The 25395-nt window shown below is 42.3% G+C and overlaps 1 protein-coding gene across 2 annotated transcripts in view; it reads right to left on the reverse strand.

Moving 5' to 3' along the window:
• EPB41L4B (erythrocyte membrane protein band 4.1 like 4B) overlaps positions 1-25395 on the reverse strand; it is a 162177-nt gene that overhangs the window by 102503 nt on the left and 34279 nt on the right. For both annotated transcript variants that reach the window (XM_077141445.1, XM_077141454.1), the window contains exon 2: positions 10153-10257. In XM_077141445.1, the coding sequence (XP_076997560.1) occupies positions 10153-10257 (105 nt within the window). The remainder of the gene's footprint in view (positions 1-10152; positions 10258-25395) is intronic.

A 25395-nucleotide genomic window follows, 5' to 3' on the forward strand; every position in this document is an offset into this window, starting at 1 on the left:
CTATGTTCATTTTTCGTGCTACACCAATTGAATGTATATGTCAAGCAATGAAACTAAAAGTAGGAGAAATGGCTATTTGGAATAGATTTAAAAGTTTCAAAGCCATGAGAGTCTGCTATGATTAATTCATGACTTGCTCATTAATTTGTCAGGAAATTTTTATGAACTTCAAAGAAACTTTCTTAATTTCCAGTGGAAAATGATATGATTGAGCAAAAGGACAAAACAAAGTTTAGTCAAACTGGAAAGTACCAAGAGCAAAACTTTAACACTGGTGCCAGAAGCTTGGAAGAAAATCACAGAGACGATAGGAAAGCACCCTTTTCAATTCTGCATCCCACATATTGCTCTTAATGGCCATAAAGGGACATACTGATTCTGAACTGAAAAAGTGATTCAGAAGACTTGTACTCTAAATGCAAAGAGGTTTTAAGAATACGTTAGTACAGTTATTTTACTGAAATTTTCCTTTTATGTATGCACAGATGTAATATATCCTAAATATCTATATCAAAATGTCATATAATAAGTGTAAAATAAAAGCATTATATCAAGAGTTTAAAAAAAAAAGAATGATGCAACAGGATGTGTAGAATTAGGAACCCTTATACACTGCTGGTGACACTGTAAAATGGTGCAGCCACCATAGAAACCATTTTGGTAGTTCCTCAGAAAGTTGAAAATGGAATTATATATGACCTGACAATCCTGCTCCTAGGCAGCCCAAACAATCAAAAGCAGGTACTCAGCTACTTGCACACCAATGCTCATGGCGGCATTATTCACAATAGCCAAAGAGGTGGAAGCAACCCAACGGTCCATTCACAGATGAATGAATAAACAATGTGATACAGCCATACAATAGAATATTATTCAACCACGAAAAGGAATGAAGTTCTCTTGCATGCTACATCACGTTAAGTGAAATAAAACAACTACCAAAGGACACATATCGTACGATCTTGCGTATATGAAATTCTCAGAAGCAGCAAATTTCATAAAGACAGATAGTAGATTACAGGTTATGGGGGGGCGGCGGGGAGGAGAAGGGGAAGGCATTATTGCTTAACAGGTGCAGAATTTTTCTTTAAGATTGTTTGGGGTAATGGATATTGGTGATGGTAGCATATTACTGATGTAATCAACAATGAATTATGGACGTGAAAATGGTTAAAACGGGAAATTCTGAGTTGTATATATGCCAGAACAATAAAAAGGTAGAAGAAAAAAATGAGCCAAATAGGGACTTTTGTTATCATTTTTGGCAAACTCAATACATGTTAGAACTTCACAGAATGATGCAGCCAGAGTGGATTTCTCACCAGCTATTCAAAATCAAAGACCATTCTGCTGACTGACTATATTTTCAGTAGCAATCTAAACTCTGCACATGCTAGTAATAAAAAAGGGCATGACTAAATTAGAATGGGGAATCCTACACCTAACCAGAGAGCCCATTCCGACTGCACGCGAGGAGGGGGACAGGGAGACACACAAAGGCAAATAACAGATGAATTATAACACAATACACCAGGAGCAGTGCTATGGGACAATGTGAGCCCTTGTCATCCGCACTCCCCAGCCAACTGTGTAATAAAAGACACAGATTGCTGCAGCGGATGCGGATCTCAAAGGTGGGATGTCTCAAATGTACGGGACGCTTTATCTCATTGTTTAATAGCTCTGAATGAGAAATGACCTAAATGTCCATCAACAAAGACAGATTTAAAAAATGGCTCATCCATATAATGAAACGCTGTTCAGCCTTTTAAAAAGTGATAGCGGCCTATATTTATTGATGTGACAAGAGGTCCACAGTACAATGTTAGATGAAAAAATTAGGAAGGGACCCATTTATAGAAAATTGTTCTTTCCTATCAAGATATGTCCAAAAGGATTTTCAGTGGTTACTGCTGGATGGTGAGGCTATAAATGCCGTTTACTTATTTTTGTTTTTCTTTTTAACTTTTCGGCATTATGTTTTATTTTAATGAGAACACTATTTTCATGGAGGAGAACTGGGCTATTCCATATTCAGTTTGCCTGTCGGGCAGGTTTTAATTCTGTTTGCCTCATTCGAATTAAATATCACCACTGCCCACAACCTTAGCTTCTAGGAAGACAGACAGACAGACCCAAACTTGAAGTCAGCGTAAAATTTACTTTCTTGCCACATTAGTGTCACGCAAAGGGCTATGACTTAACCTGCTCTTCTCGCTTGCAAATGAATTCACCCTTACCAGGCAGAGGAAGTCCTTCCTGCAACCAGCCTTCTAGCCTAACTCGCCTGGAGGCTCAGAGCTTAGAGGAGCTTGCCCCATTTCTTTAGTTCTCAAATCTCCTTAACATATTTTGAATAGAACAAGTTTCAGTCCACCTCCTTTCCTCTACTGTGGCCCTCCAATCTCCATCTAAATCTAACTGGTGCCCTCAGCCATGGTTAGTAAACCCAGCCACGCATTAGCATCACTCGAGGAACCGTAAAAAAATAAATAAATAAAGTTAACGCCCAGCTCCCACTCAAGACCTATTAAACAGAATCTCAGAGCATCAGTGTTTTCTAAACACTCCCAGTATGCCCATTAAACAGTTAATTCTGAAGTCTTCTGTTCTCCTCCTTAGGAAGAGGCCGTGATGATCTTGGGGGTCTCAGAACATCCACACCCCCTTCTGAAAATTGCTATTTGAGCTTTGTCAAGTCTCAAGCCATTTCAAGGTTTACTGGCCAGTCCACGAGGTGAAACGGCCAAACACATAAAGCCGGTGCTAATGCAGAGAGCCCATGGCCGGATGCGCCCGCCGGACAGCAGACAGCTTCCCCTGGGCCACAATGTGGACGGCGCCCTCATGCACTGCAGGAAGGGCTCCGTTCTCCTGGCCAGCCACAGAGCCCTGCTCCAAGCTGTACCTGTTCTGACAGCTGCCAAGACGCAGGACTTGGTGAAACAGTCTGGGGCTCCCTAGCTGGGAAAGGAATGAAAACTGGCATTATCATTTAAAACGCCCCTTGGGGTTCAGATCAGGTTTGCTGCCTGTATCAGAGGCAGTAAGAGACCCAGACATAATCCTAAAACACACGACGACAAAACCTATCTTATATCCAACCAGTTCCAAATGACCTAACTTTCTTCTTAGCTGCAGGAGCTTACCGGGCTCTGACCACTGTTGTTTTATTCCACAAGGCCCTGTGACTTGACTATCTGAGCAGGGAAAGCCCAAGGTGGCACTGAGTAAATTGTATCCTAAGCTCGGCTTTGAGGATTGTATTGAGCAGCAGCAGGACCAGTCTCGGAAATGCACCTGCATTCTGGCTAAATATAGCCACACCGCCTACTGGTAAAGGCCAAAGCAAACAGCGCCAACCCTCTTAACAGACCATTAAACCTGTCGCTGGAAACAGAGAGGGGCATTTCTGAGTTTAAAGGACAAGACACTTAACTCAAATAATCTAAGGGACACTAGAAAGGTGGTTTCTGATCTGAATGTCTCATCTAAGTCCATCTGGCACAACTCTTTCCATAAATCAAGATGCGAGAGGATACTGAAAAAGCCCCCCAGCTGAGGAGTACTCAACGCTGGGACCATGGCATGCATACGACTGGTTGTAGGCTTTAGTTGTCTAAAATCGACACAGAAGCACTGGCCTCGCCATGCCCAAGAGAAGCTCAGGGGTCTGGAGACAGCCTAGGAAGCCTCAGTCTGAAAATCACCTGAGCCTTCCCCATTAGGTCTGGGTGATGGAAGTCTGAACCGGATGTCCAGTAGCTATAGATTTTCTCGCCTGCAAAAGTTTCTATAGTTTGTGTTTAAAACGGAGCTGGAAGGAATATGAATAGAGGATCCTATCCACAGGAAGGACAGAAAGGGAAGGGAGTGATACGTCTGGAGTCACCTGTGCCACACCTATCACACCTGCCACGCTCAGGCCACAGAGCAGGTGGAGCTGAGGGTGAGGGGTGGCCTTGGAGAGGGTGAGGGATGCCCGGGACTCTGGGGCTAAAAAGAGGCAGAGGCATCCAGGTTCAAGCTCATCCCAGTGAGGCTGTGTTGTCCTCCAGGCCCCATGTCACAAGCGACCTTGAAGTGCCCTCTCTCAACAGGCTGTGTCTCCTCTGCCATGGGAGAGCTTTCCTCCTCATTCAGAATGAAGCGCTTCAGACTCATTGACACTCCCAGCAGAAGATTCCCTGGGGAGTCATCGAAACCCACTACCGCGGCCCCCTTGACCAGGTTCCCATTTGGCCACCACTTAAGTGCTAGCACAGGGGTGGAAAAACACTTCTCTTGCCCCTCGCCACCAACACTCAGAAACAGGCTGCTGGGAGACCTGGAGCGTTTGGGTGTCTTGAGCCAGTTTCAACGCTTTGTATCAAAGGGCAGTTGGCAGAAGATCAGATCCCAAGTCCCAGCTGTGTCACTCACCTGCTGTGTGGCCACAGCAAGGTCCCCACGGAGGAGCCGTGGCTTCCTCACCGGTGAGCCCAGGCCATTCCCCCAGCACGGTGTCAGTATCCATGGAAACCACAAAGAATGTATGGGAGGAAGGGGTTTGGGTTGCTTCTCTATGATAGTGACATGTAATCCGCTACTAGCTTTTAGGCACCCCCCCCTTCCCCTCCAGGTGTGTGGAGTAACCACACCTACCTTTGCATTCACATCTGGAATGGGAGGGAATTCAGAAGGGTCCCCACAAGGGGCAAATGCAGTGACATTCGAAACCACCACCAGGCCAAATCCAAGGAAGCACTAAATTCTCTCCAGCATCCATTAAGTCCGTCCAGCCGCCACGCACGATATTCACAGATCGGCCTCACGACACAGCCCTGGGCCTCTTACCCCCTTGTCCACATCTGCCAGATTCTAGTCTGCAAACATCGGCAGAAAAACATCAGACGAATCTTCAGACAAAGGTCAAAATCACCTTTGCTGGATTCCTCCCTGTAAAATCTGCAGGAGCAAAAAAAGCTTCCTTTTCACGCAGGGCAAGGGGCTCAGGAAGGGGACTTAGGGTGGCCACGCCCACCCCCCAGCACCCTACCTCAGAGAGGGGGAGAGGGAGGGTCCGGCGTGGGGGGGGAGGGTTCTTGTTACTTTACTCCCTACACCCCACCCCAAATTCCTGAGCCTTTTCCTGCACAGCCGCTGCCCAGCGTTGAATGAATTCTTCCTCTCTGGTGTCTTGTAATCTCAGACAATATCTTGGCAATCCCTCCTGTGGGCTCCCAAGGTAGCCTAAACATCCTCTGTTAGAGGATTTATCATGCTGCACTGCACGGGGCTGCTGTCTCTCCCTCATCAGGGACATGGCCGACTGGGAAGGTGCCCAGCCCACTGCAGGAACCACAGAGCTTCGCACAGAGTTAACATCACATCAAAGTTCAATGAATGACCCTTGACTGAATGTTTCCTCTCCCTCTGTGTGTGTATAGGGAACCTAAACAGCAAAGTGGAGGCTTTCAAAAGAGACCAAGTTCTGAACCTCAGTTCTGTCCCTTACTTTGAGACCACGACATCATTTCTAATGACATCCCCAAGTCTCCATTTCCTCAACTGCAAAATGTGCTGGTAGGACAGGTCACGGTGACTCAGTGGCAGAGTTCTTGCCCGCCATGCCATCAACCCGGGTTCGATTCCCAGTCTCTGCTCATGCAAAAATAAAAATGTACTGGTAACACCAGCTTTGCAGATCGGGGATAAACACTTGAGTCAAACTTTTGATTCAGTGGCCAGCTCAGAACAATCACCCAGCAAGCAGTAGGATGCATGACAGGCAGCGAGAAAGCTGGGCCAGAAGCCCTGGCTCTCAGAAAAAAGCTCTGATAATGTAAAGCAGACCCCAGTTCCCTGCTCTGAGGGGTTCCTGGATGGACTGCCTGCTTTGACGTGGGAAACGTCAACTGGGAGGCCCTAGCCCCACCTGCTGAAAGGAGGTGATGTTAACAGACTTTGACCATTGCTTCGGGGCTGGGCGGAGCACCATGGAAACCAGGCCTGCTCTTTGCAGGGACCAGGGGATATAAGCCTGGTATGCAGACAGCAAAGCTGTATGTTAGGGACTGTCTGAGGATGTCAAATATTTGCAGAAGCTTAAATTATAGGGCAATACACTTGGATCCCCTCTCTCTAGAAACACACTCCCCACAGTATCTAATCAACTGCCCCCAGATGCATCACTTCAGGCCCTCAAAAATCAATGATCACCCCCCCACCCCCCCAAAGGACCCTTGTTTAAATTTCTAAGATGTCCCCACAAGCAAAGTGACCTTCCCGGTTCCAGCTAACCCTGGCATATTCACCCCTGGGGGCTGGGATGACTTCTGGCTCCCCATCACTCTGCCCTGCTCATTAGAGGAGACCCATATGTCATATCTCAGCTCGCAAAGCCCTTTCTCCTGCATTACTTCACCGATCTCCCCAGAGACCCATGAAACATGTTACTATCTCCACTTAACAGTTAGGGAAACTGAGGCTCAAGGGCACAAAATACTGGAAAGAGCATATAAACCAAGAACCGAAAACTCAGATTTGATTTCAAGCTGTGCTACTCATTAAGTGATTTGCCAAAGTCTAAAGGCTTTGGTTTCAGCATCCAGAAGATGGCATGATTTTATGAGATGCCTCCTAAGGTCCTTTCTCTAGGGCTACAGACTAAGTTTCTAAGCTGTTTGTCTTGTCACCAAGAGTCACCTTGTTAGAATCTAACCAGAAGATGTTTTATTTTTGTTTATTTTACTGAGATGCAGGTAATGGACCTGAAGCCAAAAGAGCAAAGTTTATTGCCCCTGCTCCATTAAGGGGCAATAAACTCAGATGTTTACATGGCAAAGGAGAGACACTGGGAGGTCAGGGCACACATCATGAGGGGCCGTCATCCAAGATGTCTTGAAGGATGGCCAGGAGTTTAAACAGGATGAGAAAGAGCATTCCAAGAGGGGCGACTGCACAGGCAAAGGGCCGGGAGATAAGTGCAGGCATCATGAGAACCCAGCCTGTGAAGAACCCAGCTTAGAAAGCAAAAGTTGTAATGACCAAAAAGGGTGCTGGTGGCTACAGCTGTCATGCCATAGGTCCTCAAGTCTAAGGCAGACGAGGCCCCTGCCTGCTACTGTGGGAAAGCACATCCCGTTCCAGGAGCTGCATCCTGGAAGAGCTTTAGAACCTGTGGCGTCTGGGCATCTGCAGGTGCCTGACTCGGGAAGGCTGCCTGGATCCTGCTGTGAACATTCTTCCCGCGGCACAGCGGCAGGGGCTGGCTATGGGGAAGCCTGCCAGCCAAGTCAGCGCAGGGCACAGGACAGTCTTTCGGAATGGAGCCACCGCATCGGATTTCTGGGAATCTGGGGGGCTGAAGAGAGGTCACCTTGGGATGATACATGCCAGCAAGGTAACAAGCTCTCAGTTCTAAGACTGGAGATGACAGATACCTTCTCCCTTCTAATGACAGCAGACACCCACCAGCCCCAACTGAGGGCAGCCATGCCTGCCTCCCCATCAGACCCGAATCACTGACTGCTAGACCAGGAAGAGCTTTTGGAGCAGAGGTCCAAGCACTCCATTTTACAGATGAGGAGACTGAGGCCCAGGGAAATAATGGTCTATCTAAGGCCTGCCAAGGAGCCAGCGGCAGAGCCAAGAACGGGCCCTGTCTAGAGCTACAGACATTCTGAGGCCAACAACACCGTGGGCTTTGAGACACACAGGAGGACAAGGCCGAATGGAGGAGAGTTTGCGGGAAGAGGAAAGGTGACATGTCAGAGGATGGGAATAGCTGGAGGATGCTGAGGACAGGCAGGAGAATCTGAAGCTGTGCTCAGGAAGCTACTGAAAACGGATGCGGATAAGGAGAGTAAATGCAAGAGTAGCAGTAGCAGGCACGATCACTTCTATTCAGACAAAATAGGCAAAAAGGATGGACAGAGAGAAAGAGACAAAATGAGGTGGGGAGCAATGCTGAGTTTTAGAAAATGACCCTCTCAGAGGGAAGGCCAGAAGCTGGAACAGTTTTAGTGGGATTTAGGCTAGAGGCCATGGTCAAGAGTCAGAGAAGATACTGCGGGTCCTCAGGAGGTGATGAGGAGCCCACAGAGCTGCTGGGGGTCGCATGACCTTTGCTGGGCCTCTGATCTGTACTGATACCAGGCACAGCCCACGATGTCCTCCAGTAATTGCTGGCAGTCTGGGAGAAGTCACAGAGAAAACAGATGGGCCTGTGTGCCGAGGGATGGGCAGGGGAACGTCATGGGGGCAGGAGAGTCAGAGGGTGAGTGAGGACACGGTGAGAGGGTGAGTAGCACTCAGGCCAGGGAGAAGGTGAAGCCAGGAGGCCAGGAGGGGTGACTCAGGCAGAACGGGATGGTTTAGGACCACGACGAGATGTGGAGGGGCTGGAAAGACAGACACAAGGGAAGGGGGAATCGCAGAACCCTGGATCTCACAGTGATGGGTGATGACAGGGCCTGAAAGGGTGCCTGTGTGAGGTTTGTTCAAACGAGAGGAAATGAATGCTGAGGTTTCCCAGAGAAAGAGACACACTGAGACACCAGACACCTCGAAGGATTTATGAAGGATGGTTGTGAGGTCAGCGAGCAGGGTGCCGGGGGGCCCAATTTCAAAGGAAGCAGGACTAGACAGGGAGGTGGGGAGGGAAGAACTGCTCCACCCCTTCCCCAGGTAAGTCAGAGTGAGTGTCTCCTGCTGAGAAATGGAGAAGGAACAAAGACCATTAATTCAGGGAGGCAACAAGAACATGCAACGCAAGAGGCAAGGACGCTGATGGCAGCAGAGACAAGAAGCCCCAAGGGGACAGAGGAAGCTGGTGGGGTAGGGAGCATGCAGAGATGCCTGGTGGGAGCAGGGGTGGGGCATGGGACAGGGACCTCCACCCAGCAGGCCCTTCCGTCCCATCCCCACTCCATCTGCTAGGGGCTTGGGCAAATCACTCACATTCCAGGAACCCACTCTGATCATCTTCACCTTAAGATTTCACCTTCACCCAGAAAGTACCTGCTGGGTGTCTTTCGGGTAGAAAGGTTTAACCATGTATAAGGGGCTCCAGATAGCTTGTTCAGACACCTCTGTATCAGGAAACCCACCCCTCAATACACCATCTCAAACAGTAACTCCCCCTCCCCCACCAGCAGCCTACCCCCTTACTCCTTGTTCCTCCTAACGCTTCCTGCCACCTGTCATGTTACAATACTTCTACGTCTCTTCCTAGCCCATATCACCTCAGCAGGCTGGAAGCCCTAGGAGTGCAGACTTTGTCTTGTCCGTTTGCTGCTTTATCTGCGGGGCCTAGAACTGGACCTGGCACGTGATGGGCACTCATAAATATTTTCAGACTGTTCAATCAACTACATTTCAGACCCAAAGCTAGACTGTGCAGGGGAGGGGGACAATGAAACCATTTAAAAGTTGGACAACCGCTGGTGGCTGAAGCTAGAAGACGAATCTTTCCACATTTCCTTTTGTGTTTGAGATTTTCTATAATAAAAGATTTTTTATTACACACACACATACACAGGAATAGTTCTGAGCTGCTTCAAATCCACTCCCTGTTGCCTCCCCCACGTGAACAGTCCTGTCTCAGACAAGGCAAATGGAGTCTTTGCTGACCTAACACAGCCTCCTGGAGCCTGCAGTATGGTTCTCCCGCACTGCCAAGACCTGCTCCAACTCTCCCCACTCACATCACTAAGCCTGGCTAGGATTCAGCTGGATTCACAGCACCCGCTCTCCACACCCAGCAAGAAAGTGGCACGGCCTCTTTTCCTGATTAAAAATAAAAGCAGCACCTTTGAAAGAACTGCTATCATGATATTTCTTCGTCTTTCTACCTACTCGGATAATATGCCCATAAAGCATTCCTCTGCTTTGAAATGTTCTCCTAATGCACCCCCTGAGTGACACAAGTGCTTCCTTCTCCTTCCCTCTCCCCATTACTGGCCACCTCGGGATGGGGGCGGGGAAGCACACTCCAGGCATCTGGGAGACATTTCACATGGCACCATCACCATGATCCCAAATCCCATTACTGGAAAATATCACAGTTTTACTCCTATTTGTTTCTACCAATTCCTAGCAACTGTGGATCTGCAATTAGCACGAAAAGCCAATCTGTGCCCAAAATGAACCAAAGCAATCAATACATACCGCGACCTGGGCAGAGTCAAGGAACTGGAGGCCAAAATAATCCGTTTCCACAAGGTCCAAGTGGTACACAATCTGGTCAAACAAATCCTGGCCTTTGGCATGTTTCTGGAAGAAAATTCAGTGCAGGAAAATTAAAGGTGAGACAGCTGGGGAGATTTTTTTTTTAATTACTTCTCTATGGATATTATATTCACATAAATGTCACACTACACACATCTAAAAAAATTTAGTCCTATTATCAAATGTAATGCAAACTCTGGGCCACGGTGGCTCAGCAGGTAAGAATGCTTGCCTGCCAAGCCCGAGGACCCAAGTTCGATTCCCGGTGCCTGCCCATGTTAAAAAAAAAAAAATGTAATGCAAACTCATGATTAAAGAAATTCAAACAGTATAAAGCTAAAAACCCAGATAATCACCGTTAAGCCTTTCTAGCTTCTCCTTTCCAGAAGAATGCTGTTTGGAAGAACGCCTTTGTAGAATGGTTAGCATTGCCAAAACCAGCCCCTTGAAAAAAAGGGTGATGGGCCCTCCTCGAGCAAAGTGAAACCTGGGCTGTTTCTCCTGAACTTCTCCATAGATGCAGGCCACCTGCATGAGGAGACCAGCTCATCCTCTGTAACTGGCTCCTTCAGTTCTGGGCCTCACAGAGCAGGGAAAACCAGGGCCCAGAGAAGCCCAGAGAACTGCTCGGGATGCCAAGTCCATCCCAGGGGGTGGCTGTGTGGTCCACGCAAGGGGCACGAGCTCAGGAAGGGAGTCAGAGAGACAAGGGTCAAATCCCAGATGTGCCTCGTCTCAGCAGTGTGGCCTTGGACAAGTCACTGCTCCTCCCTGGGCTTCTACTCCACCTCCGGTAAAAATGGGCCTGACGACACCTGCTCACCCCACTCCTCCTTGTGGGGGACCAAATGTGATCACAAATGAGAAAGTACTGCAAGAAGACTGAAGTCACTGACAGATGAAAGAGCTTCTCAGCACTCACCCAAGCAGAACCCATGCCTAATTTTCTGAGAAGAATGACATCACTGCTGGTAGATCCAAGCACAAATGCTTAAACGTAAGTGCTCATGACAAGAAAGGAAAAACAAAACCAACTTTATAGGATGGCTTAGTAACCAACTTATTATGAAAACTGGTAAAAAAAAAAAAAGGGAAAAACATCAAGTATTTTTCCTACCTTTAGCTACAGTGTGAGTTAACCAAAGAGCAGATAGCACAATATACAAAAGTTAACTCAGAATGGATTAAGACCTAAATGTAAGTGGTAAAGCTATAAAACTCTTAGAATATAAGTGTAAATCTTCATGACCCTGGATTAGGCTGTGGTTTCTTAGATACGACACCAAAAATATAAGCACCAAAAGAAAAAAGCAGATGAATTGGACAACATCAAAATTTAAAATGTTTGTGCTATAAGGGACACTAATTCATGAAGAAATTAAAAAGATAATTTGGAATAGGATAAAATTTTTGCGGACTACATATCTGATAAGGGATTTGAACCAGAATACATAAAGAACTATTACAACTCAAAATAAAAACACAAGTAACTCAATTTAAAAAATGGACAAAGGGTCTGAAGACAGTCTTCCAAAGAAGATGTAAAAATGGCCAATAAGCATGCGAAAAGATATTCAACACCATTAGTAATCAGGGAAATGCAAATAAAAACCACAGTGAGGTAACACCTGACACTCACTAGAATGTCTGGAATCAAAAAGAAAACTATTGGGAAAGATGTAGAAAAACTGGAACCCGAATGCGTTGCTGGTGGGTATGTAAAATGGTGCAGCCAACTTTGCCAAACAATCTGGAATCCCTTAAATGGTTAAGCACAGAGTTACCATATAATCCAGCAACTCTAATCCTAAACATATGCCCAAAAGAATGAAAACATATGACCACATGGTAACGTCTACACAAATGTTCATGGCGGTATTATTCATCACAGACATATGTTTACCATATGTGGAAACAACCCATATGTTCACCAACACATGAAAAGATAAATAAAATGTAGTATATCCATGCAATAGAATTTTATTAAGCCATAAGGAGGAGTAAAATACTGATTCCTGCTACAACATGAATGAACCTTAAAAACACTGTCAGAACAATAAAATCAACAAACCCTTAGTTAGACTTGGAAAGAAAAGAGAAAGGACACAGATAATTAAAATCAGAAATGAAAACGGGAACATTACTACCGAACTTGGGGAAATAATAAGGATTATAAGACAATAAAAAATTAGAAATGAAAATGGGAACATTATTACTGAACTTACAGAAATAAAAAGGATTATAAGAGCGTAATATAAAGTTATATGCCAACAAATTAAAAAACCTAGACAAAACAAATTTCTAGAAACATACAAATTTTCTAATCCAATAAAAGATAATAAAGGAAATCTCAACAGATCTATACCAAGAGACTGACTTAGTAATAAAAACCTCCCCAACCTGGACTAGTTAATAGTACAAATACAAAAACATGCAATCATCAACTGGAACAAATGTATTGTACCAATGCAAGGTGCTAATAATAGGGGGATATACGGAAATCCTGTATTTTATGTATGCTTGTTCTGTAAACCTACAACTTCCCTTATTAAAGAACAAACCAACCAATACATAAAAACTCCAGAAAAGTCCAGGACAAAGTAGTTTCACTGCTGAACTCTACCAAACATTTAAAGAAGATTCAACACCAATCCATAGCAACCCCTTCCAAAAAAAATAGAAGAGAAGGGATTACTTCTTAATTCATTCTATGAGGCCAGCATTACCCTGATACCAAAGTCAGATAAATACAGCAAAAGAAAATAAAATTACAGACTGATAATCTCTTATGCATTTATGAACATAAATCCCCAAATCCTCCAAGAATTCCGGGCTGGTTCAACATAAGAAAATCCATCAATGCAATATACCAAATGAAGAGAATGAAGGGAAAAGACACATGAACATTTCAATTGATGCAGAAACGGCATTTGACAAAATCCAACACCCTTTCAGGATAAAAACACTCAGAAAACTAGGAATAATAGGGCACTTTCTCAACATGATAAAGGACATTTATAAAAACTCACAAAAATCACAAATATCATATTCAACACTGATAGACTGAAAGCTTTTTCCCTTAAGACCAGGAACAAGACAAGGATGCCCTCTGTCACCACTGTTAATTCAACATTGAACTATAAATTCTAGCCAGAGTAATCTGGCAAGAGAAAGAGAGAAAAGGCATCCAAATTAGGAAGGAAGAAGTCAAGTTGTCCCTATTCCCAGATGACATGATCCTATATATAAAAAATCCCAAAGACTCCACACAAAAGCTACTAGAATTAATAAATAAATTCAGCAACATTTCAGGATACAAGGTAAAGACACAAAAATCAGTAAGATTTCTACACAACAGTAATGAACAATCTGAAAAGGAAATCAAGAAAATAATTCCATTTACAATAGCATCTAAAATAATAAAATAACAGCAATAAATTTAACCAAGGAGGTAAAAGATTTGTACACTGAAAACTGCAAAAAAAAAAAAAGCTGAAAGGAGAAGCTAAGCCTACTTATAATTATGCCTAAGAATTACCTCAAAGAACCTCTTTTGTTGCTCAGGTGTGACCTCTCTCTCTAAGCCAACTCTGCAAATAAATACACTACCCTCCCCTCTACATGGGACATGATTTCCAGGGGTGTAAATCTCCCTGGCAATGTAGGACATGACTTTCGGTGAAGAGCCTGGCCCTGACATTATGGGATTGGGAAAAACCTTCTTGACCAAAAGGGGGAAAAGAAATGAAACAAAATAAAGTTTCCAGGGCTAAGAGATTACAAATAGAGTCGAAAGGTCATTTTGGAAGTTATTTTTGTGTACTATATATTCATTTTTAGTTTCTAGTGTGTTAGGATAGCTAGAAGGAAATACCTGAAACTGTCGAACTGTAATCCAGTAGCCTTGATTGTTGAAAATGACTGTATAACTATGTAGCTTTTACGATGTGACTGTGTGATTGTGAAAACCTTGTGACTGATACTCTCTTCATCCAGGACAGAAGAGTAAGAGAATAAAGAGAAAAAATAAATAAATAATGTGGAGGTAGGATAAGGGCACGTAATGTTTTGGGTGTTCTTTTTTATTTTTTAATGTTTGGGGAGTAATAAAAATGCTCTAACATTGATTGTGGTGATGAATACACAACTGTATGATTATACTGTGAACCAGTGATTGTATATTTTGGACAATTATATAGTACTCAAATATATCTCGATAAAATTGCATTAAAAAAAGATTGCTGAAAGAAATTAAAGAAGACCTAAATAAATGGAAAGACATCTCATGTTCATGGATTGGAAGACTTAATATTGTTAAGATGTCAACACCTGGTAAAGCATACTGCCAATTCAACACATTCCCTATCAAAATTCCAGTAGCCTTTTTTGCAGAAAAGGAAAGGCTGACCCTCAGATTTGTATGGAATTGCAAGGGATCGCGACTAGATTGCTTTGGTTATTCTCCGTCCCTTGCAATTCCATTTGAATTTCAAAATCAGTTTGTCCATATCTGCAAATAACTCAGCTGGGGTTTTCTGATGGGGACTGTATTGACCCTGCAGACTGATTCAGGGAGCACTGCCATCTTAGTGTCAATTTAACCAAGTTGAATTCCTTGAAAATTTGGTAGGGTTATTTGGTAGGAATAAAGTTTCCGTTTGGGTTAATTTGAAGTTGAGGATTTCAGCAACACTCAAACAAAACTCAGAAAAAAATCTAGCTTATAGAGCCCCTAACCACACACACACACACACAAAAGATGCCAGTCACAAAGGGACCACACATTGCATGAACCATGTATATGAAATGTCCAAAATAGGTAAATCTATAGAGACAGAAAATAGATTAGTGGTTGCATATGGCTGTGGGGGCCAGTAGAGTGGAGACTGATAGCTAAGGGTTGGTGTTTTCTTTGAGAGTAATGAAAATGTTCTGAAATTTACTGTGGTGTTGAATGCACAACTCTGTGAATGTACTAAAAGCCACTGAACTGTACACCAAAATGCGTGAACTGTGTGCAAGGTGAATTATATCTCGACAAAGCTGATAACCAAAAAATCTGGAGAGGAGTGAAGTTTTTCTTTACGGGAGTATTTCAACAAATAAATTAAGAAGGAATAACAACTGCAATATCAACACTTTACAAACTCCAATGAATGGAAGACCCTACGCATTGGGCACTGGTGGCTGCCAACAAAACAAAAAGAAAACCAACCTTTATGGACCTTCTGAGGAGGACACACAACCACCTATGATATGACCTCACTCCCTTCCTCCCTGCCCCCATCAAAAAACTCAAGCCTGGGTCTGATTTAATCTCTAGATCCAACTGCCAATGTACCGGACATGCAGAGGAACATTCTGACCCATATGGGAATGCAAGCAGCAAGGTCCAGCCAGAGGGTCTAGAAACTCCTCAGGGCAAACAACCTAGTCTTTTCAACAAACAGAATACAGGGAAGAGGGGAGAGAGAAGGACATGAAAAACAAACAAAGATAGCAAAACTAAAATGCAATGTCTAGGGAGGCACATTTTAGTGATATCACTTTTTAAAGAGTATGGATTACCATAAAATCAGGTTGGCCATTGCTCTTGAAGTTGTAGGTTTACAGAAAAATCAGGTAGGGAGGAGAGAGCTGACTGAGAGGGGCATGTAGAGCACTTCTGGAATGGCTGGTCCTATCTCCCGACCTAGGTTACTGGTAGAAGGGCCTTCTAGTAACTTACGAAGCTACACATTTGTTTTATTTGTGGATTTGTAGTTACACATAACAACAACAAAAGACTGAAAAACAAAAGTATTCAAACCTGATGTTCACAGTGGCATTATTTTCAATTGTCAAAAGATGGAAGCAGCCCAAGGGTCCATCACCAATGAATGGATAAGCAAAACCTGGTATATACATACAAGGGAATATTTTTCAGCTGTGAAAATGAACAAAGTATTGAAACGCCTGATAACTTGATGAACCTTGAAGACAACATGTTGAGTGAAATAAGCTAAACACAAAAAGATGGTTACAGTATGATTTCATGCTTATAAAATAATTAGAATATGCAAATTAAGAGTCAGAAACTGGAATACAGGTTGCCAAGGGCTGGAGCAGGAAACAGGGAATTGTTAATGCTCAATGAGTACCGAGTTTCTGTTCAGGGTGATGGAAAAGCTTTGGCTATGGATGAAATGGATGGTGGCGATGGTAGCACAACATCGTGAAAATAATTAACACCACTGCATTGTAAATTTGAAAGTGGCTAAAATGGGAGATTTTAAGTTGTGTATGTTACCAGAACAAAAAATTAAAAAACCATAGAAGTATACTACACAAACAGTGAGCCCTAATGAAAACTGGTGGCTACAGACAACAGTATAATTATAGCAGTATTTCATCAGTTGTAACACAGGTACCACAGTATCAAAAAACGTTAATAACAGGAAAAAACGTGTGTGAGGAGACAGCAGTTGGGAAGGAGCTCTAAACTCCTGCATGATTTTCCTGAAAGCCTACAACTTCTCTAATTAAAGAAAATGTCTTTTAATCAAAACTATGCCACTGGAGTACAGCCTTCAGATTTTTCTTTTTCTGGAAATATTCTTCTGCAACAATTCAACAAGCAATGAGGTCCCCTATAGCATTATCTACTGGAGAACAAAAAGAGTGGGGGAAAAAGAAGAAACACCCTAAATTCACAACTGCAGGGGTACAGCGTACTACAGGATACTGCTTGGCCACTATAAAAAATAATTATAAAAGAAACAAGGAAAAGTTTTATGACAGTGTTAAGCAAACCAACTGCAAAGGAATAAAGTATGATTCCAACCACGTAAAAATATGTGTTCTACATGGACTGCTTCATAAAAACAGGGTATTTACAAAAAATAAAAATAGCTGTGTTAAGGTACAGAACCAGTGGATGGTTTTCTTTGCCGAGGGTTTCTTTTTTTTTTTTTCCTCTTACCCCTCCCCTTCACTAATCACCAGCATTTCAACCTACTAAATTTATTTTAACATTTTCTCCCTATTATTTATTTATTTTTAATCCATATGTTTTACTTGTCCGTTGATAAGGTAGACAAAAGGAGCATCAGAGACTTCCGGAAAAGATGGCAGCTTAGTAAGACGCATGGGTCTTAGTTCCTCCTCCAGAACAGCTACTAGGGGAGTAGAAACGATACAGAACAGCTCCCAGAGCCACGACAGAGATCAAGAAAACAGCGTACCCCATTCTGGAACGGCTGAGTGGCTGGGAGAACCCGCTCCAGTGAGATTGCCGAGGGGTGCGGGCTTCCCCGGGTCGGGGCAGCAGGCGGCCGGAGTCCCTCCCTCCCTCCTTCCCGGGGCGGCTGGGAGAATTGGACAGGTGGTCCCTTCAAGCCACGGCGGATGGTGCCCCCCCCATGCGCGGCCCCCTGGAACAACTGGGAGAATTGGATCGGAGATCCCCAGGCCGCGGAGAACGGTGACCGGGGTGCCTTCCAAACACGTGGCTTCCCGGTCCGACTGGGAACGGTGCACTCTTCCGGGCCGCGGCGGATGGCGCCCTCCCGCCACGCTTGGTGCCCCAGGCCGGCTAGGAGATTCAGACGGGCGGTCTCCCGGGCTGCGGCAGCCGGTGACCCTCCCCACATTCAGATCCCCGGGCCGGCTACGAGATTCGGATTGGCACTCTTCCAAGCCGCATCGGCTGGCGAACCTCGCCAGGGTGAGAGTTTTCCAAAGTTAAAGGACCCACAGCACCTTTTACTGGTGGGACCCACAGATAAACGAGCACCACGAGCACCACCTACTGGGCAGGATAAGAAAAACAGAACCCAGAGATTTCACAGAAAAATCTTTCAACCTGTTGGGTCCAACACCCAGGGAAATCTGACTAAATGCCCAGACGCCAGCAGTAGATAATGGATCACGCTCAGAAAATTGAAAATATGGCCTAGTCAAAGGAACAAACCAATGGTTCAAATGAGATACAGGAGCTGAGACAACTAATGCTGAATATACGAACAGAAATGGAAAACCTCTTCAAAAACGAAATCGATAAACTGAGGGAGGACATGAAGAAGACATGGGCTGAACAAAAAGAAGAAATAGAAAAACTGAAAAAACAAATCACAGAACTTATGGAAGTGAAGGATAAAGCAGAAAAGATGGAAAAAACAATGGATACCTACAATGATAGATTTAAAGAGACAGAAGACAGAATTAGTGATTTGGAGGATGGAACATCTGAATTCCAAAAACAAACAGAAACTATCAGGAAAAGAATGGAAAAATTTGAACAGGGGATCAGGGAACTCAAGGACAATATGAAGCGCACAAATATACGTATTGTGGGTGTCCCAGAAGGAGAAGAGAAGGTAAAAGGAGGAGAAAAACTAACAGAAGAAATTATCACTGAAAATTTCCCAACTCTCATGAAAGACCTAAAATTACAGATCCAAGAAGTGCAGCACACCCCAAAGAGAATAGACCCAAATAGGAATTCTCCAAGACACTTACTAGTTAGAATGTCAGAGGCCAAAGAGAAAGAGAGGATCTTGAAAGCAGCAAGAGAAAAACAATTCATCACATACAAGGGAAACCCAATAAGACTATGTGTAGATTTCTCAGCAGAAACCATGGAAGCTAGAAGACAGTGGGATGACGTATTTAACTTACTAAAAGAGAAAAACTACCAACCAAGACTCCTATATCCAGGAAAATTGTCCTTCAAAAATGAGGGAAAATTAAAACATTCTCAGACAAAAAGTCACTGAGAGAATTTGTGACCAAGAGACCAGCTCTGCAAGAAATACTAAAGGGAGCACTAGAGTCAGATACAAAAAGACAGAAGAGAGAGGTATGGAGAAGAGTGTAGAAAGAAGGAAAATCAGATATGATGTAAATAATACAAAAGGCAAAATGGTAGAGGAAAATATTATCCAAACAGTAATAACACTAAATGTTAATGGACTGAATTCCCCAATCAAAAGACACAGACTGGCAGAATGGATTAAAAAACAGGATCCTTCTATATGCTGTCTACAGGAAACACATCTTAGACCCAAAGATAAACATAGGTTGAAAGTGAAAGTTTGGGAAAAGATATTTCATGCAAATAACAAGCATAAAAGAGCAGGAGTAGCTATACTAATATCCAACAAATTAGACTTCAAATGTAAAACAGTTAAAAGAGACAAAGAAGGACACTATATACTAATAAAAGGAACAATTAAACAAGAAGACATAACAATCATAAATATTTATGCACCAAACTGGAATGCCCCTAAATACGTGAGGAATACACTGCAAACACTGAAAAGGTAAATAGACACATATACCATAATAGTTGGAGACTTCAATTCACCATGCTCATCAATGGACAGAACATCTAGACAGAGGATCATCAAAGAAATAGAGAATCTGAATATTACTATAAATGAGCTAGACTTAACAGACATTTATAGGACACTACATCCCACAAAAGCAGGATACACCTTTTTCTCAAGTGCTCATGGATCATTCTCAAAGATAGACGATATGCTGGGTCACAAAGCAAGTCTTAACAAATTTAAAAAGATTGAAATCATACACAACACTTTCTCGGATCATAAAGGAATGAAGTTGGAAATCAACAATAGGCGGAGTGCCAGAAAATTCACAAATACGTGGAGGCTCAACAACACACTCCTAAACAACGAGTGGGTCAAAGAAGAAATTGCAAGAGAAATTAGCAAATACCTCGAGGCGAATGAAAATAAAAACACAACATATCAAAACTTATGGGACGCAGCAAAGGCAGTGCTAAGAGGGAAATTTATTGCCCTAAATGTCTATATCAGAAAAGAAGAAAAGGCAAAAATGCAGGAATTAACTGTCCACTTGGAAGAACTGGAGAAAGAACAGCAAACTAATCCCAAAGCAAGCCAAAGGAAAGAAATAACAAAGATTAGAGCAGAAATAAATGAAATTGAAAACATGAAAACAATAGAGAAAATCAGTAAGGCCAGAAGTTGGTTCTATGAGAAAATCAATAAGATTGATGGACCGTTAGCAAGATTGACAAAAAGAAGAAGAGAGAGGATGCAAATAAATAAGATCAGAAATGGAAGAGGAGACATAACTACTGAACTCACAGAAATAAAGGAGGTAATAACAGGATACTATGAACAACTTTACGCTAATAAATACAACAATTTAGAGGAAATGGATGGGTTCCTGGAAAGACATGAACAACCAACTTTGACTCAAGAAGAAATAGATGACCTCAAAAAACCAATCACAAGTAAAGAGATTGAATTAGTCATTCAAAAGCTTCCTAAAAAGAAAAGTCCAGGACCAGACAGCTTCATATCTGAATTCTATCAAACATTCCAGAAAGAATTAGTACCAACTCTCCTCAAACTCTTCAAAAAAATCGAAGCGGAGGGAAAACTACCTAATTCATTCTATGAAGCCAACATCACCCTCATACCAAAACCAGGCAAAGATATTACAAAAAAAGAAAACTACAGACCAATCTCTCTAATGAATATAGATGCAAAAATCCTCAATAAAATTCTAGCAAATCGTATCCAACAACACATTAAAAGAATTATACATCATGACCAAGTAGGATTCATCCCAGGTATGCAAGGATGGTTCAACATAAGAAAATCAATTAATGTAATACACCATATCAACAAATCAAAGCAAAAAAATCATATGATCATTTCAATTGATGCAGAGAAGGCATTTGACAAGATTCAACATCCTTTCCTGTTGAAAACACTTCAAAGGATAGGAATACAAGGGAACTTCCTTAAAATGATAGAGGGAATATATGAAAAACCCACAGCTAATATCATCCTCAATGGGGAAAAATTGAAAACTTTCCCCCTAAGATCAGGAACAAGACAAGGATGTCCACTATCACCACTATTATTCAACATTGTGTTGGAGGTTCTAGCCAGAGCAATTAGACAAGAAAAAGAAATACAAGGCATCAAAATTGGAAAGGAAGAAGTAGAACTATCACTGTTTGCAGACGATATGATACTATACGTCGAAAACCCGGAAAAATCCACAACAAAACTACTAGAGCTAATAAATGAGTACAGCAAACAAGATCAACATTCAAAAATCTGTAGCATTTCTATACACTAGTAATGAACAAGTTGAGGGGGAAATCAAGAAACAAATCCCATTTACAACTGCAACTAAAAGAATAAAATACCTAGGAATAAATTTAACTAAAGAGACAAAAAACCTATATAAAGAAAACTACAAAAAAACTGCTAAAAGAAATCACAGAAGACCTAAATAGATGGAAGGGCATACCGTGTTCATGGATTGGAAGACTAAATATAGTTAAGATGTCAATCCTACCTAAATTGATTTACAGATTCAATGCAATACCAATCAAAATCCCAACAACTTATTTTTCGGAAATAGAAAAACCAATAAGCAAATTTATCTGGAAGGGCAGGGTGCCCCGAATCGCTAAAAACATCTTGAGGAAAAAAAACGAAGCTGGAGGTCTTGCACTGCCTGACTTTAAGGCATATTATGAAGCCACAGTGGTCAAAACAGCATGGTATTGGCATAAAGATAGATATATCGACCAATGGAATCGAATAGAGTGCTCAGATATAGACCCTCTCATCTATGGACATTTGATCTTTGATAAGGCAGTCAAGCCAACTCACCTGGGACAGAACAGTCTCTTCAATAAATGGTGCCTAGAGAACTGGATATCCATATGCAAAAGAATGAAAGAAGACCCATGTCTCACACCCTATACAAAAGTTAACTCAAAATGGATCAAAGATCTAAACATTAGGTCTAAGACCATAAAACAGTTAGAGGAAAATGTAGGGAGATATCTTATGAAACTTACAATTGGAGGCGGTTTTATGGACCTTAAACCTAAAGCAAGAGCACTGAAGAAGGAAATAAATAAATGGGAGCTCCTCAAAATTAAACACTTTTGTGCATCAAAGAACTTCATCAAGAAAGTAGAAAGACAGCCTACACAATGGGAGACAATATTTGGAAATGACATATCAGATAAAGGTCTAGTATCCAGAATTTATAAAGAGATTGTTCAACTCAACAACAAAAAGACAGCCAACCCAATTACAAAATGGGAAAAAGACTTGAACAGACACCTCTCAGAAGAGGAAATACAAATGGCCAAAAGGCACATGAAGAGATGCTCAATGTCCCTGGCCATTACAGAAATGCAAATCAATACCACAATGAGATATCATCTCACACCCACCAGAATGGCCATTATCAACAAAACAGAAAATGACAAGTGCTGGAGAGGATGCGGAGAAAGAGGCACACTTATCCACTGTTGGTGGGAATGTCAAATGGTGCAACCACTGTGGAAGGCAGTTTGGCGGTTCCTCAAAAAGCTGAATATAGAACTGCCATACCACCCAGCAATACCATTACTAGGTATCTACTCAAAGGACTTAAGGGCAAAGACACAAACGGACATTTGCACACCAATGTTTATAGCAGCATTATTTACAATTGCAAAGAGATGGAAACAGCCAAAATGTCCATCAACAGACGAGTGGCTAAACAAACTGTGGTATATACATACGATGGAATATTATGCAGCTTTAAGACAGAATAAACTTATGAAGCATGTAATAACATGGATGGACCTAGAGAACATTATGCTGAGTGAGTCTAGCCAAAAACTAAAGGACAAATACTGTATGGTCCCACTGATGTGAACCGACATTAGAGAATAAACTTGGAGTATGTCATTGGTAACAGAGTCCAGCAGGAGTTAGAAACAGGGTAAGATAATGGGTAATTGGAGCTGAAGGGATACAGACTGTGCAACAGGACTAGATACAAAAACTCAAAAATGGACAGCACAATAATACCTAATTGTAAAGTAATCATGTTAAAACACTGAACGAAGCTGCATCTGAGCTATAGGTTTTTTTTTTGTCTGTTTGTTTTTTTTTTCTTTTTCCTTTTTTTACTAGTATTATTATTTTTATTTTTTTCTCTATATTAACATTCTATATCTTTTTCTGTTGTTTTGCTAGTTCTTTTCCTAAATCGATGCAAATGTACTAAGAAATGATGATCATGCATCTATGTGATGATGTTAAGAATTACTGATTGCCTATGTAGAATGGAATGATTTCTAAATGTTGTGTTAATTTCTCTTTTTTTCTTTAATTAGTAAAAAAAAAAAAAAAAAGAATAACCTCCAGGATAACCTCTCGATTCTGTTCTGAATCTCTCAGCCACTGACACTTCACTTTGTCTCATTTTGCTCTTCCCCCTTTTGGTCGAGAAGATTTTCTCAGTACCTTTATGCTGAGTCCCAGTTCATTCTAGGATTTCTGTCCCATGTTGCCAGGAAGGTCCACACCCCTGGGAGTCATGTCCCACGTAGAGAGGGGGATGCTCAGGGTTTCTTTAACATTTATTTTTCTGGCAGTTGTCAGGCAATGAACACAATTTCTTTTTAAATTGCCATTCTGGCACTCTTCTCCTCGCCCAGAACATCTGTCCTCCTGATACATATTTTCTCTATGTGACTACTAACGGTTCCAATGCTTCATTAGCAGGATTCTTAGAGGGACAGAACAAGTTAGTGCAAAACTTGGGATGCGGCAGAAAGCACTGGGCTGCAAAGAAGCAAGTGACCTGTGCCTAGATCTCCCATTAACTAACCCTGACCTTAAGCAAGTCACAATTTCTCAAATCCACACTGTCATTCCAGACTTCCTGGAGTTGCAGATCTGCCATGTTCCCCTGAATATTAGGGACACCCAAGCTCAACTCAACTTGCTCCCTTCCTGGGTCCCTTTTGGTTCACAGCTTACCATCCTCATACATAATCCTACTACCCACACAGCATGAACCGAAATATCACACTTCTACCCGTGCAACACAAGGGGGTTAGTCTAAGCTTCTGTCTAAGGTATTTCAAATCTTGCTTTTCCATTAGGTCTTTCTACAGCGGCTTTTAATTTCGAAGAGGCTCACCAAGCTGAACCTGGAGTCGGCAGGCTGACCCGGCTGCAAAAGCAGGTTTTGGTTGGAAGTATAATCTTGACTCACCTCTAGTTCTTTTTCTTAACTTATATGTAAACACACACGCCACCCCCTCCAGACACACGCACATACTCCAAATACGCTCTATGATTTCTTCTGCTGGAAGACATAATTTTTAAAAAATATTTTTTATTATAAACAATAAACATACAAACAATCTTGACATACAAGCATTCTTGTCATGATTACAATCAGTGGCTCACAATATCATCACATAGTTGTGTATTCATCCCTATGATCATTTTTTTTTGTACATTTGTATCTCTTCAGCAAAAGAAAGAGAAAAGGGAACACTCATACATGCCCATATCCCTTACCACTTCCTTTTATTGACCACTAGTCTTTCAATCTACTCAATTTATTTTAACCTTTGTTCCCCATATTATTTATTTCTTATCCATATTTTTTACTCATCTGTCCATACGGTAGACAAATGGTGCACCAGACACAAGGTTTTCACACAGTCCCATGGCGAAAGCTCGATCACCATACAAGCATCTTCAAGAAACATGGCTACTGGAACACAGCTCCACAGCCTCAGGGACTTATCTCTAGCCACTTCAATATACCATAAACCAAAAACAGGATATCTATATAATGCATAAGAATAAATTCTCCAAGTTCATTCATTAATGTTAGTTATATCAGTGAGACCATACAGAATTTGTCCTTTTTTTTTCTAGCTAATCTCACTCAGAATAATGTCCTGAAGGTCCATCCATGTTGTTACATGCTTCATGACTTTATTCTGTCTTACAGCAACATAATATTCCATCGTATGTATATACCACAGTTTGTTTAGCACTCGTCTGTTGATGGACATTTGGGCTGTTTCCATCTCTTGGCAATTGTAAATAATGCTGCTATAAATATTGGTGTGCAAATGTCCATTTGTGTCCTTGCCTCATGTCCTCTGGACAGACACCTAGCAATGGTATTGCCAGATCATATGGCAGTTTTATACTTGGTGGAAGACAGAATTTTTAATGGCCCTTTCCAGCTCCATAAAGAATCCAGTACAATGGTGAGGGCTGGAATGGAGGTCCCAGTGACTCATGAGGGGGACGGGGTGGGAGTGTGGGGAGATGAAGACATATGTCAACAACAGTGCACGTAAACCCACCGTTC

This window comes from Tamandua tetradactyla, chromosome 2, assembly GCF_023851605.1.
Source record: "Tamandua tetradactyla isolate mTamTet1 chromosome 2, mTamTet1.pri, whole genome shotgun sequence".
Lineage (NCBI taxonomy): Eukaryota > Metazoa > Chordata > Mammalia > Pilosa > Myrmecophagidae > Tamandua > Tamandua tetradactyla.